Raw genomic sequence first — 15,112 nt, forward strand, 5'->3', positions numbered from 1 at the left:
CTGCGTATCCTGTAACACCAACCCAACTTGTTAACCCCTTATTATAGTGTATCTACCATTAAATATTTGTAGGTAAATATAATTGCAAAAAGGGTAATTTCAAATCAAATACACTGGAATTCCATTTGATTACAAGGGAATAACATTCTTAGTCGCAGGCCGTATTATAAAGTGTTACCCGAGTTTATTGCCTTGGACTCCCACCAATATCCTTGGCCAATATCTAAAGACAAACTTTGAAAGACCTTTGAAAAGCCCGATGATCTATTGTTCAAGACTACTTTAAAAATTAGAAGGAGGTCTGGGATTCTTGGAAGCAAAATATAAAGAAATAACAGGTAACTCAAGACTTTTGCACAGTACTGTTTGAGCTAGCAAAAGCTAGCCTCACCCCCAAAATTGATTTTCTCTTTGGTGCATTGATTATTTTTCTCTCTGAGTCACTATGAAATGTAATAATGGGGTCTCCTGTGTATATATTATAAAGTCAGTGTTTGCAAATAGAGAGTCTGGTGAAAGAGAGGCTGTAAAGAGGTCAGAGAGTGAAAGAAGGGTTTGAATAGGTGCACTCAGTTTATTAGAAGCACCAGTCCAAACACTGCGGAAAATATTACTGCTAAAGTTATATCCTTACAAAAACTTACTTCAGAGAAAGTTAAGAAATATTATCAGGAAAAGTTTCTCTGTAGTTGTTCCACAAGTCTGTTACCTAGTCCCAAATGACTAAATGTCATGTGAGACATTTAATCATGTGCACACGTGAAATACAATCATTTAAAATGCAACTAACAAATGAAAAAAACAAACAAACAAAACCCCCTTCTGGATAACAAATAACTTGTTAACACCTTACATGTGGAAAAAGGTGCACCCAGATGTATCAGTAATGTTCCCAACCCCTCCCCTAACTATTTGACATATTACCTAATTTCAGCTTCAGATGAGGTTTAAATAGCCAGAGACGAGAAGGCTGTAACACAGCTAAAAAGTCATGAACTAAACATTGTGCTCTAAAATCTAACTTATGTATTTAAAAAAAAAGAAAGTATAATGTAAAAAATGTATAATGCACATTGTATACAGTCCAAACTATTCCGGACTATTTTTATAACATGTGACCAAAACTGGAAATTAGATTTTTTGCAATGAATTACAGTGTTAGCTGTGTGGAAAGTGAAATCATTAGCTTCTAAGCAGGACTTTAAATGTAATTATCTGCTCAAAAAATGTTATTTATATACTTGTAATACTCTATAAGTATTCCTTCATATTAATGTAGTCTTTTTTGTAGAGATTAAATATTTAGAAATACTTTTTAACAGTTATTTATTTTTTTGGCTCTATTTTTCTTTGGCTTTATGTCCAATCAGCATGCAGAACTACAACCTACGTCATATGAAACGGACTGATAACATATCCTTTGGCTGAAGAAAGAGCTAGCAAGGAAGCAAACTGTTAAATAATACTCACGAAGTTAAAGGGCGGAAATGTCTGTACATTCAGACACCCAGACAGCTGAGTAACTCGGCTAAAGTTACAGCTGAAGTAGATATTTTGCAGAGACTGCGAGTCTTACACAGGAATGAGCGATACTTATAGAGGAAGTCGCCCAATTGGCTAGCGTAATAGTAGCTAGCTCAGCTGCTAGCTGCCGTTAGCGAGGGGAGTTCTTTGTTTTGTTTTTCAGGTGGAGGTCCAACTAAACATGAAGAGAGACTATTAGTATTTAACTTTTACTTAGGAGTTTTATACGGATAAGCATGTAAAGAGTGCCCACAGCGGTAGTTAGCTGAACAGTAACTAAACAGTTTGTGGTGTAGAAAGTAAACAGCCAAGGGGGGCAACTTTAGCAGCAAATATCTTGTTTGTTGGCGTGGGTCAGGAAAGGACACGACGACATGGGTAACTGTCTCAAGTCTCCTACAGCAGACGACATTTCTTTGCTCCACGAATCCCAGTCAGACAGGGCTAGTTTCGGTGACGGGACAGACCCGGACCTGGAGCCACCTCCGCCCTACCAGGTGAGCAGCTGCTCAGTCTCAACTTCCAGGTGCTTTAATCCAAAAGGGCCGGGGGAGGAGAGCGGAACATGCCCGACACATGAGTAACATCATAGTTTGTGAGGTTAATGTCAGTTAAGAACATACATGCTAACATGCAGTAGGTGGTGATAACAAAGGATAACTCAGTTTCATATCTGTGGCCCTTTGAGAAGTAATCATACGTTTAGTATGTGTTAACAGAAGGCATTTATCAAAAGTTGTCAAACCAGACAGCTGCTGCATTATTCACCTTATCCCAGCACAGAGCCTAATCTAGTCTGACCACTTTCTTCAGGCACACAGTTAGCTTATAGGGGGAAGCACATGTTTTGGTTTCATATTGTTGTTTTCCTGTTTGTGCTACCAGGAGCAGGCTCACATGCCCATGTACCATCCTACACCCAGCCAGGCTCGTCTGGTCACCCAGCTGACAGAAGAAGAGCAGATCCGCATAGCTCAGCGCATTGGCCTGATCCAGCACCTCCCTAAGGGCGTTTATGATGGAGGGCAAGACGGCTCAGAGAAGAAGATCAGAGAGTGAGCATTTTACATTTCTGAAATATGATGAGCTTACAACAAGCAGGGGTGCGGTTGCGTTTTTTTAACCTAAGAACTGAATAGACATTTTGGATCTCAGGCTGGTTGCTTCTCAGGAGTACATCGTAACAAAGTTGTTTAGGAGTTTGGCTGTTTCACAGTGTGTCACACTATTGTTATTATTAATGCAGGAGTGTGTCCTTATAATAGAAAATTATTCTGTCTGAAATGTATATATATTATAGGTTAGATATAATAAAACATAAACAATAAACGTAAAAATCTGAGGGTATGAAGTAAACTCTGTTTAGGTCAGATGTGATGTTGCAGCTGTTTTCAAACAAAAGCAAAATCTGGCTCATTAGCTTGAAAACAAACTGCATTTGTACTTATTCTTTCAACTTTTGTGGCACAAATTACTCTGTCATCTGTTAAAACATCTGTTAGCCTTAAGTAACATGTTTCCTTTAACTCAGCTGGTTCCCTGTTGTGTCCAACATAGTAACAGTGACCAGAAATGAAGCAAAGCCACAGTCCATTTTCAAAACTGAAAAACTTCCTCTTTTGGTCCCAGGTTTTTTAGAGCATCTCTGGTCTCTTTAGTTTATCCCCCATCTGTCTCTTTACTGCTGTTAAACCCAGTGACAGAGCTCCTAAGTAGCTGTTAGCAGACTGCTATTATACCTCGTGGGCTAGACAGCATTGGAATTTTAGAAATGAGCTATGTTTCAAAAATTAAAAAGCGAGTTAAGAAGCGTTAGTATTAATTGTTGTGTACATTAGTTTTTGCTTCATGTGATTGGGAATGTGTGTAAGGAAGCTGCACAGTTAGAAGTTTTGATGTTGTGTCAAGCGTTCAAAGTGCAGATGTTTTGAAACACTGCTGTGAAGTGTGTTTCAAAACACCCAGGGCACATGGCTACAGCTAGTTGAAGTTTCGGTGTGTTTAACCCCAGTTTTGACAGGTGGCTTACCTGCTGTTTCCAGGTTTGATTGACATTGTGTAGAACAAATCTGATGACACCACATACACCCAGAAAACCTATAACTTTTTATAGGATTGGAAAAACAAAGGAATCTACAGACAGTTGTGGGATCTTTTTGACAGTTGGGTTGGTGAAACCCACAGAGTACACACAACACAACTGCTGATGCCACTGTAGAGGTCAAAAGATAACTGTTGTTGCAAAAAGACATGATTCACTAGTATTTTGGCAGGAAGTTGTGTTGTATAGCCACACATTTATATCATGGCAAAAAAAAAATACCAACACTATGTATGCTCATAACAAAAGTGCCACGTGAATGGATTTTTTTGGAGAGGTAACATATAAAAACAGAAGTTGATTCAGCCTGAAAGCAACCAAAAAACCAAATTTTTGAATAAAAATCTTTTCATAGGGCAAATATAGATGTTGTTACTTGATCCTTTTCTCTTATTCATCTTCGTCAGCAAAATGAGCAACATTCACTCCAATGTAGACAAAACATCTTCGACAAAGATTATTGGCCTATACTTAACCTTCCCATCACAAGAGAAAAAAATTAGGCTATTCAAAAAAACATAAATGGCTCAGAAAACCTTTAAATTGAGCACACTTTGATTGAACAAAGTTAAACATTGGCCAAACAAATATTTTGTTTATTTTTTACAAGATGTATGAAACTGTTAAACAGGTACCTTGTTAGTTAAATCACCTTTTAAATGTAATTTTGTGCCATTTATAAAATTGCAACACACACTGTGCCAGCACTAGCAGCAGGAGTATCGGTTTCTTCCACGTTAGTGTCCACACCATGAGGTTACACGTCGCTTTTTACTGTTTAGCCATTCAAAACCAAAACCGATAGTTATTTATTAAGCAAATACGCTAAATTTTATATCCGTTTGAACCGACACACAGTACTTCTGGCAAGTCAGAAGTCTATCAAGCATAACATGAAGAATACAACTAACTATGAATAAATAAGTAAATGGGTAAACGTGGTTCGCCATTTTAATCAAATAATAATAATAATAATAATAATAATAATGATGTGCTTTGCTGTTTTTTTCCTGCATTTCTGTAAAATGATATATTTGAAAATTCTTGGATAATAACAGTTTTTATATCTTAACATTATAAATATTATTTTGGCTAAAGAGTTTGGTTATATTTATAGATTAACCATTATAGAAACATGAAAATAATTTTTGGTAGTTACCAATACTGTTAATTTTGGGCAGCTGTGACATAAACCTTACACCAGGTATTGTTCTAATAAATAAGCATTATGGGTTTTTTTTTTTTCATAACTGCTGTTGTACATAGGCAAGCATAATGTGTTTAAGTGACTGGGCAAGGATAGAAACATTTTAAATGTCTAGTGTCTCCATGGTGTACTGGTTAACATGTTATTCTTACTCATGAAAGAGCCCCAGTTTGAAACCAGAGGAAGACACAAACAGAGGGTCAAAAGCTAGTGCACTGCCTGTGCTGTTCCCAAGCATGGGTAAATGGGAGGTTTACATCAGGAAGGGCATCTGTTGTAAAATCTGTGCCAAATCAAACATGTGGATCCATCCACTGTGGTGACCCCTTGGGGACAATAAGAGAGCAGTTGAACGTAGCTTTAAAAGGACTGAAAATGAGACTGAAATGAATTTAAAAACCAAACTGAAACGAACAAATCCAATCTGGAAACGTACCGTGGATAAAATTAGTTGAAAACAAAGAGTCAAAGCGAAATAAAATAAAATCTAATTAGAAAATACAAAACTATAATAACCGACAATTGATTTCGGATACCTGTGGGAAGTCTTTTTTTAGAACCTGTAATATAATGTTCGTGAGGGGCCGACACTGTTGCTGACAGTTATTCTTGTGTGTGGTTCATTGTGTGTTAAAAGCCATGTGATGTGTCCCGGCAGTGTACATGCAGTGCCAGCCAACCGAAACAAATAAAATGCTGGGACTTCTTTCCCTCCTGGGTCTCTGCTCTTTGTTGTGGTCAGGTTTTTTAGGGGGGGATAAACATTTTTGTCCCTGTAGTTTTCCCACTTCTTTGTGCATTCCCTCACATCCATCCCAATGGTTTCAGTAATCTCCCTCCAGGAGAGCATGCTTATGTTGATGCTTATGTTGGTGATTATTATTCCTTATACTAATGCTATGAATATTATTCTCTCACTGATACATTTAAAAACAGTGGTGAAAAAGTAGCTGGATACGCAGAGGATTATTTGACTGTATTGAACAGACATGTGTAGTTCAATTTCTAGGGTGCAGATCAGGTTAATGCCTTAGATTTACCACTGAATAAATCCCCAATTCAACGCAAAGTCTAAATCAACCTTTAGTTGTGTGGACATTTTTACGGGTTAATGATTAACTACTGACTATAAATTGGATCTGTAAAATCATAAGCTGTGTAATTGTTTTAGTTAGACTGATCAAACAAAGTAGATTAGAATGAGCGCTGGGTCTGTCTCGTCACAACTTCCAGTGACTTAGAGCTGAAAATCAGAGGGTATAAATGGAGAATATTTTGACATTTTATTATTAAACAGTCAATGATGAATTGATAACGTGTAACTGCGCTACATTAAAGCATGAATAATTTCAGGTTTAGGAGAACACTTCATGTAGAAAGTCTGAGAAGATTTCTGCTGTCGTGTGTTTACGCGGACTGTTTTATCTGTTTTCAGATGCGTGATCTGTATGCTGGACTTTGTTTATGGGGACCCCATCCGGTTCTTGCCATGTATGCACATCTACCATATGGACTGTATAGATGATTGGCTTATGAGATCCTTCACCTGCCCCTCCTGCATGGAGCCTGTGGATGCTGCCCTGCTCTCCACCTACGAGACCAACTGAATTTTCCATCCCTTCTTCAACCGAATCGATATATCAAACACGACCCCCTCCAGCTCCCAAAACCCAGCAGCTGCCCTCTTATAGAGTGAGAGGAGCTGAAAGAAAAAAAATGAAAGTGTTGGCTTTTGTCTTGCACTTTAAAAGTTTCCCACTCACCTAACGTTGGCCTTTCATACCCCTGGTCTGATTCCAGATTGAGCTGGTCTTAAACATCTGTTACACAAGTCGGTAAAAGACAGGTGTCCCAGCGACCCTGCATGGTTGTGTTTCTGTGTTTCTGTCATGCCTAGGCACTCTCCAGCTTTGCCGCTAACAGCGAGCATGTGGCATTTGTGTCTAAAAGAGCTGTTTGGTGACTGCGTTTCCACTCGAGCGGGTCTCAGTGGCGTTCTCCCCATCGGCCAGCACCTTTATTCATCACTGATCACGACTTAAATGAATAATTTGGTAAACAAATTATTGATGAAAATGCTCGGATGATTTGCCAGATATGTGTTGGCAACAGTAAAGAAGACCTTTCAAACATATTGATCTGTTAAACACATTAAAGTAGCCCTGCCCTTTGGATATGTGGGAATACACTGCTGACATTTACACTGTTGGTGTAGAGAAGAAGCCAAACACGATTACAAAAAGAAAACACTTTACAGAAGTCACCCAAAGTGTAAAAGTATACAGTGGTGTACTTTACTTATATCAAAACTACTTCATATGTGTCTTTAGCCGTTCCTCTAAAAATATATTTTGAATTCAAGGGAAAACAAAGTAGAGTTTTGTAATGTTTGACCAGACGATGTGTTGTAGCTGACGGCCAGTGTAAAGGGCTCATTTGTGCATGGGCAGGTGGATCAGTCAGTGGAAATTAGAAGCGCTTGCACACACTCTTCATCTGATCCAGAGATTTGCACTTTACTCCTAGGACATTATGTAAAACAGTATATTAATATATGTACATTATAACCTTGCACTATCAATACTTCATTCCTTTTATCTCCTGAGATGCAAAAGTTATATAGCTGATAAGGATGTTTTTAAAGCTGTCAGTAGTCACTTATCACATTGAAGTAATCCTAAACACGCATTTCATGAAATCTGTGATTCATGGTTTTGTGCAATTTCTTTGATCTTTTTTTCTTTGTGTGTGTGTAATTGAAGGGACAGAGGCTTGCTCAGCTTTAAAGGAATGGTTTGACATTAAAGCTTCTTCAAATTCTTGTTGAGAAGAATTTTTAATTTCTCATAGCTCTATTAATGATTTCTGATTGGACTAATTTCCAGCTCCAAATGATTATTTGGGGGTTTTCTTTATAGAGTAACTTTGCAGGATTCTGATTGGCTGGCCCTTTAGAACAAAAGGTATTTACAGCACGTGTTTGTGGCTTGTGTGGTCGCAGCTGCAGCCGTGCACGTGACTGTATTAAAAAATCTGCTCTCGCCGACTTCATACAGATCCAAGAGTAGAAAAAATGCTTGAAACCAAGCCTCTAGAGCAGACTGAGTCTGACTCGGGTGTAACACCCACATATTCTTCATTAAATGAAGCTTTTCTCCATAGTTAATATGAGCACCACCAATTTAAAAAGTGTGTTTGTGACAGAAAGTAAGAGATCAACAACATTTTAAATACAGAGGGAGAACGTTCTAACCTGGATCTCACCGAAGTCCAAACCCACACCAGCATGTTCACCATCATCATTTGTTTCCATCTGAAGATGAACAAACAAGATTGAAGTTGTTTCATGATTTAATTTTATTGTGGTTTTTGTGCTCTGTAGACAGAGCCGGGTGAGCTGTTCCCACGCTTTATGCTAAGCTAATTGCATTCCCTAATCCATCCCTAACAGAGATAACCTTTGTCTCTAAGCAAATAATGTTGAACTGTTCCTTTAATAAAGAAGCATTGTGTGGCATAGCTGGTTAATTCTGAATCTACATGAATACAGTTTTAAATTCTACACAAATATTGATCACATTTCTTTTTTGTTTTGTTGCGCATTATTGTCTTTATTTCAGTAGTAGACGTTACATTTATTGCTTTACTTTTTACTTGTGCTGTTTTGGTGGTGGTGGTGTCGGTGTCTCTTTCACATTTTCTGTTATGTGTGTAAAACCCATCTTGTATTGAAGTATCCAGCTGTTTGGTACTGTCTGGTCGTGCAAACCTGTCCTGGCTGAATTTTCAGAGTGTGAGAGTTTTTTTTCTCTCATGGTGTGACAGTTAAACCTGAGATCATCTTTTTCACTGAGCTTTCCTTTGCTGTGTTTTCATGAATATTTCTTTATAATCTTCTTTTGTTTTGTTTTTTTGGATGGCTAAGGACCCTTTGTGTAAATAAAATAATAATAATAATTAAAAAATTGAAAAATGATATGCGGTTTTGGTTTATTACCACAGAAGCATCCATTGACTTACCCCGAAACTGCTCACATCAGCCAGTGAAGTGGCTAAATAATGGGGCAGATTTGTAGCCCTGTGATTACCAAAGTAAGATTACAGAAAACACAAAAGCAAAAACACTCCTTTTGAGCTTTTTCATTAATGCAATCCTCAAATCTGGCAGTGGAGTGGAGAACGTGACTACATAATGAGCGCTGTGTGATTTGACTGATGTAGCAACTCAGGCAAAGCCACTTTGTTTCCTCCGCTTGCATCAGCTGCCGAGGAAAACATGAGCACGGTTGGTGCCCGTTTCAAGCGTTTCTATATGTGACGCTCAAATATCTGAGATTGGAATTACAATTGCAAAAACCACAAATTTAAATCCTTGTTTTAAGTACGATAAAATGTGGCATATAAAGGCTGCGCGTCCATTTCTTAAGCACCTTTTGAGACGAATACATTGCAACATGCGCTTTGTTTCCTCAGATATAAGAACCGACACAGTTAATCAGCTTTGCAGTGCTGCAAGATCTGCGTGCCTTTACTGTTTTTAGATTAAAACTCAAACAACTTTGACAAACACGAGGACAGACGTGGAAAGGTCCCCTATTCGTTTGCGACCATAATGAGATTTTTGTGTGGCAACATATTAAAATTGTACTAATGCCTCAAGAGTTTAGGCTGAAGGATTAGTTGAACTGCTCGTATATGCATCGCTTACTGAGAGAATGCTTGATTTACTCCTCCCTCATAAATAAAAAACAAAGTCTTTTTGTCTCAGTAGGCAGTCGTGGAGCTGGCAGGAATGCAGTGTTGCTCAAAAATTTGAAAGAAGCAACGCAATACAACAGAGAACTTAAACCTCAGATGAAAGGCAAAATACTTTGTCACTCTGTGAGTAGCAAATGAACATGGTGTAACAGATCAACACAAAATAAGAATTGCATTGATAGTTACGCATTTATTTTTGCATCCATGACCCATTTATATGAAAAATCATGTGAACAGATCCTTTTTTTCTTTACCAGTACTGACAGTTCAAGCTTAGACATTTTAGTTGAGATTTATTATCATGGCTCAGAAGGCATCCAGCAGCCTACGCTGCCTGCAAAGGAGGACATGCAATCACTTTCTCAAAAACAGCTCGACACAATGATCAGTTTGTGCCATTGTTCTAATAATGAGTGGCAGCTGGTCACAGAGAAATATGCAGAGTCACGAATCATTAGGGTTTGTACATCCCATGAAAGGTGACGGGAATAGTGCACTCCACCTCTGCCCTGGCAACCTCAGAAAGATCCTTGGCGTTGAGGATGAGGAGGTACGCTGGTCTCTGGGCACCGGGAGCTGCAACAATGGTAAGCAGCACACCTGTGGGGACAGCAAACACCAGCCTTGCTTAAAAATTACTTCTTACAATACAAGTAATTGTTAAAACACACTGCATGGAACATTATACTTTAACTGCTGTAGACTTACCGTCATCCTCATCGACAGCATCAGGAGTCTGTACAAACAACGGCTCTGAGGGGTAGGAGTCGGGCTCCTGCCATACCCAGGTCTCCTTGGTCTTCACGTTCAACTTGCAGATCTACACAGAAATCAAAAGAAAAAAAATCAACCAAAAAAATTTTTTTTTCTACACTCACAGTCTGAAATCTGCTGCTCTAGTCTCTTACCCTGTCTGGTATGAAGTGGTTGAGACCCAGGGCATAGGCGTATGTGTAATTCTTGCCGCCATACCTATTGTAGTTAATCTGAGGAAACTCAAAAGCTACAAAACCAAAGAATAACAAAAGATCACTCAGTAGCCATTCATCCCTTTTTGTCCACTTATCCTATTTAGGGTTGCGATTGAGGGTGGAGCTGTCATAGAGCAAGAGGAAGGCTACACCCTGAACAGATATGCTAACCTTCACACCTACAGTCAGTCACCAGTTAACCCTGTGTATGCTTTTTGGATGTTTGTACTCATAGTCCACACAGAAAGGCCCCACACTAGAATCAAACCCAGCACCTTCTTGCTGTGAGGCAACAGTGCAAACCAATGCACAACTCAATCATTCAGTAAAGTCTAAAAATATCTTCTTGAAAAATAGCTGCATTGTCACCTTGGTGAGGACTGGAGAACAGCACCTCAGGCTCAAGCCAAGTCGACCCATCAGCGTACATGGTGGCTGTAGCTGTGGTGTACGGCAGGCTCACCAGATTCTTCCCCTGCTCCTCCTACATCAAATCCAGATCATGGTCAGAACAACCAAACCTTGCATTTGTTTGTAGAAGATTTTATCAGTCTGATGAAAGAGAAAGGTGCTCACCTTGTGGACATCCAGGGGAATGACGTATCTGCGCACCTCCGGCTGGGGGGCGAGCATGGCTGCCTTCTTCACCTCGTCCCAGTTAGCCCTCAGGTTGGCCAACCAGAGGTAGTTGTAAACAAACTCAAAGCTGCAACACAAAAATGTTCATCAGCATTAATCTTGCTGGATCAAACAAATGCGGTCGGTCGAATGCTTCAGTTACCCTTTCCAAGCACAAAGGTCAACAACAATGAACCCCTGGTCCTCGAAGGTATTAATATGATGAAACATGCCAATAGGTGCTCCTTTAAACTTGAGATCGATGTACTCTCCTGGGTCTTTCTTGGCAATGTGGAACAGGGTCTACAAGAGAACATCAGAGCTTCAGATGAGATTATAGAAGAAGAGCAGCCAAAAACACCAGTGTGGGTTTTTTGTGGATTTAAAGATATTCGTTTGGCTCCTTACTCCTTGGCTCTCATTGGATTCGAAGCAGTCCATGTAGTTGCAGCCACGGATACTCCAGGCACTCAGGAACTTCAGCAGGTTGATTTTCACAGGAGTCTCCACAAAGACAAAGTAGTTGTCTGTCTTGCCGAAACTGAAGTAGATAAAAACACAAAACAATAAAAACCCATCAACTAAATTCAGTTCAATTCAGTTCAGTTTTACTTACATAGCTCCAAATGACAACAACAGTTGCCATAAGGTATTTTATATTGTAAGGTAGAGACCCTTCAATAATACAGAGAAAACAATCAGTAGACCCCCTGTGAGCAATCACTTGGGCGACAGTGGGAAGGAAAAACATTTTTTAAGAGGAAGAAATCTCCGACAGAGCCAGGCTCAGGGAAGTGCACCCATCTCAGAGTGTGAGGCAGGACAAAAATAACACTGAATCACGCACACAGACTCACAGACATGTGGACACACCTGTGCACGTAGGAAGGCTTGAATCTCTGATAGCTGGGGAACTGCACCACCACCTTGGACTTGTCGATCGGATCAGATTTATCTACAAAAGAAAAAGTTGTGGTGTTTTAAAGGGATCACTCACTGTTTCGAAGTCTCTGCTTGGTCCAACACTTAATAAAATCTATATGATGTTTACACTGACAGAAAATACAACCTTTTTCATAATTTATATTTTTGCACTTTAACCTTACTTTCTATGTCTGGGGTACTCACACTGTTGTATTTTAATCCGTGGGTATATATATATATATATATATATATATATATATATATATATATATATTTTTTTTTTAAATAAAAGGTAGAAATAGCCATTGTAGAGTAGATTAAGCATCATAAGTACATTTACTTCCATCCATCCATTCGCTTATCCTTTTCAGGGTCGCGGGGGGCGCTGGAGCCTATCCCAGCTGTCATAGGGCGAGAGGCGGGGTACACCCTGGACAGGTCGCCAGTCTGTCGCAGGGCCAACATACAGGGACAGACAACCATTCGCACTCACTTTCATTCGCACATTCACACCTAGTGACAATTTGGGTTATCCAATTAACCTATCCCCACTAAGTGCATGTCTTTGGACGGTGGGAGGAAGCCGGAGTACCCGGAGGGAACCCACGCAAACACGGGGAGAACATGCAAACTCCACACAGAAAGACCCCGGCCTGATGTTGGAATTGAACTCAGGACCTTCTTGCTGTGCGGCAACAGTGATAACCACCGTGCCACCGTGCTGCCTAAGTACATTTACTTATTCATGTTATTTGGAAAATAACCATCTTTTTAAATTCCATCTTATTTTTTGTACAAAATGAACTGAATTTAATGAAAAACCAAGTGTTTGTGTTATTGTTGCATGCGGGGTTTATCTAAACCTTTCTGCGTGGGTGGGATCCTGACAATATTGTAGGCCAGTGATGCTCCTTTCCCCATGCAGTTTCCAATGTTATACACAGTACCGTCCCTCTCAATATGAGGGTGGGCAGTCACTCCATTAATATTGACATAGCTGCACATATCGACCTGCACAGAAAATAAAGGCGAAAGCTGTAAAGGTGAAAAGATTGCTCGCTCTCGTCTCAGATTCAATGTACTTTATTGATGTACCTTCTTCAGAGTCTCCAGCGTATCTGTGTTGACTTTAGTGATGTAGTTGGTTTCTGTTGCAGCATAATAATCCTCACCAATAGGGTAGACATTCACCAAGCAGTTGTCTGTGACCTCAACACCTTGGAAGTAAGTGAAAAACCTGCAGCCGAAGAAAAAACAGGAAAAGACTGCAGTCTATACAGGATTGTAACAAAAAAAAGGGAACTTGGAGGTAAAATACTGCAAATATTTGCAAAGACATTGAGACATTTCTAATTTGCTCTCAAATGTGTGCATGTGGAACCAACCTGGAGAAGATATTCTTGCAGGGATCAGGATATGCGAATGTACCAAACTCAGTAATGACCACACGCTTCTCTGTAATGGCTCGCACATAAGCATCTGTCCTGATAAACCTAAATGGAGGAAAGAGAGAAAATGCAAAATCCACTTTATGGGTCATTGACTACCCCTCAGACTTCCCATACATGCAGCAAGTGGACGGGAATGTGCTAAACGAAACAATCATGTGTTTGCAGGAGTGTTTCATGCAAATGTGTTTGGTATCTATGAGTCAAAATCTCATGTCAGGACTCAACATGAGCAAACTGGCTCGACTGTGTTAGGTAATCCATGACACCATCCAGTCTTATGGCAACATATGATGTTTCACACGAAATCACACAGCACCGGCTACTCAGCTGCAGTTCAAATGCAATATGTGACACTGATAAATGACCGCCTTACTTCCGGAAGTAGGTGACCTGGCCATTCTTGAAGTCAAATTTGTGCATGAGGGCCTGGCCATCGAAGAGGTGATAGAAGGGTTCATCTCCGACCTCAAAAAGCCCGGGTCCCAGACGGAGAAGGCTTCCCTTCAGAAACGAAGGAATCCGGCCTGCAGAATGAACGTGGATCACAGAAAGTTTTCAGTGTGCTGAGTTATAAACTAGAAAGTATAAATTTCCAGAAAAGTGCAGTCGATATGCAATTGTCAAAAGAGTTATTTTCGTGTCTAGTCTATTTCTGTCTGAAAGATGTAAACAAACCTGTGACTGTTGTGGGAAGAGTCTCAGACAGCTCTTCACATGTCTCAAAAAGCTTCCTGTAGCCACCAGCTGGGTGTTCAAATCTGTTAGCAAAAAAAAAAGAAAAACAAAAGAGCAAAGACATCAAGAAACACTGCCAAAGAAATTATTGCCGATGGGTTTTCAGCAGGTTAAAATTATATATCTTTCAGCTTTAAGTAATTTTAGGATTTCTGATGACTCGTTTTTGGTCAGAAACCCAACCTGCTCCTGACTACCTAATCCTGTGAAAAACACCACAGGATTAGGTTAAAGATTTCTCTACCAAAAGTCGAAATAATTAATTGCATTAATTTCCAAAAAGTACTGAAACAAACATCACAGTTTTCACCTAACAAATCTCTTTAGTTCATTTACTAAAAAAAAAAAAATACTACCCTGGTTGTCATTCAATGTAATAAGAAATATGAGATACAATTGAATTCATTAGAAACTGACCGGCTGACCATGGTTCCTTTTTGCTGTTGAATATAAAACAAAAAGCAAACTGTAAGAAAAGCCTGTGGTCACTGGTTTAGTAACTGGAAGCCTCTGATCTCCCACTGGATTTGAGGTATTTATTCATCTGGGCCTCCTCGGAGTCAATCTACGCAATCAGCGCTGTAAAGCTTTGTCCCAGCCAATCATGTCACATGGGGAACAAGTATCCCATTGTGCCAATATCCTCTTTTGGGTGACCCAATGGCTACACCTCTCAACCTGGATTTATTGCAGAGAATATGCACTGCAAAAAGTGATGCTTGGCAAGAGAGTTGCGCTTGTGTGTTGGATTTCTTTTTCCTTTCTATTTTTAACTGTTCTGATTTATGTGTTAAGATAAAATTATGCTGAGTCACAGACAGTT

The 15,112-nt window shown here is 39.5% G+C and overlaps 2 protein-coding genes across 2 annotated transcripts; one reads left to right on the forward strand and one right to left on the reverse strand.

Moving 5' to 3' along the window:
• The first annotated feature begins 1,401 nt into the window (after positions 1 to 1,401).
• Positions 1,402 to 8,808, forward strand: LOC101485321 (RING finger protein 11). Its single transcript, XM_004542782.4, has 3 exons — positions 1,402 to 2,021; positions 2,410 to 2,579; positions 6,268 to 8,808. Exons 1-3 carry the CDS (start codon positions 1,899 to 1,901, stop codon positions 6,437 to 6,439), a joined length of 465 nt encoding a protein of 154 aa, XP_004542839.1. The 5' UTR covers positions 1,402 to 1,898; the 3' UTR covers positions 6,440 to 8,808.
• A 952-nt stretch (positions 8,809 to 9,760) lies between these two features.
• Positions 9,761 to 14,813, reverse strand: rpe65a (retinoid isomerohydrolase RPE65 a). Its single transcript, XM_004542781.3, has 14 exons — positions 14,707 to 14,813; positions 14,230 to 14,312; positions 13,928 to 14,078; positions 13,489 to 13,596; positions 13,199 to 13,340; positions 12,967 to 13,114; positions 12,053 to 12,134; positions 11,588 to 11,720; positions 11,343 to 11,482; positions 11,138 to 11,267; positions 10,931 to 11,045; positions 10,499 to 10,593; positions 10,299 to 10,410; positions 9,761 to 10,190 (listed from the first exon to the last, which is right to left on the reverse strand). Exons 1-14 carry the CDS (start codon positions 14,715 to 14,717, stop codon positions 10,045 to 10,047), a joined length of 1,596 nt encoding a protein of 531 aa, XP_004542838.1. The 5' UTR covers positions 14,718 to 14,813; the 3' UTR covers positions 9,761 to 10,044.
• Positions 14,814 to 15,112: the final 299 nt, after the last annotated feature.

Source organism: Maylandia zebra, linkage group LG18 (genome assembly GCF_041146795.1).
Source record: "Maylandia zebra isolate NMK-2024a linkage group LG18, Mzebra_GT3a, whole genome shotgun sequence".
Taxonomy (NCBI): Eukaryota; Metazoa; Chordata; class Actinopteri; order Cichliformes; family Cichlidae; genus Maylandia; species Maylandia zebra.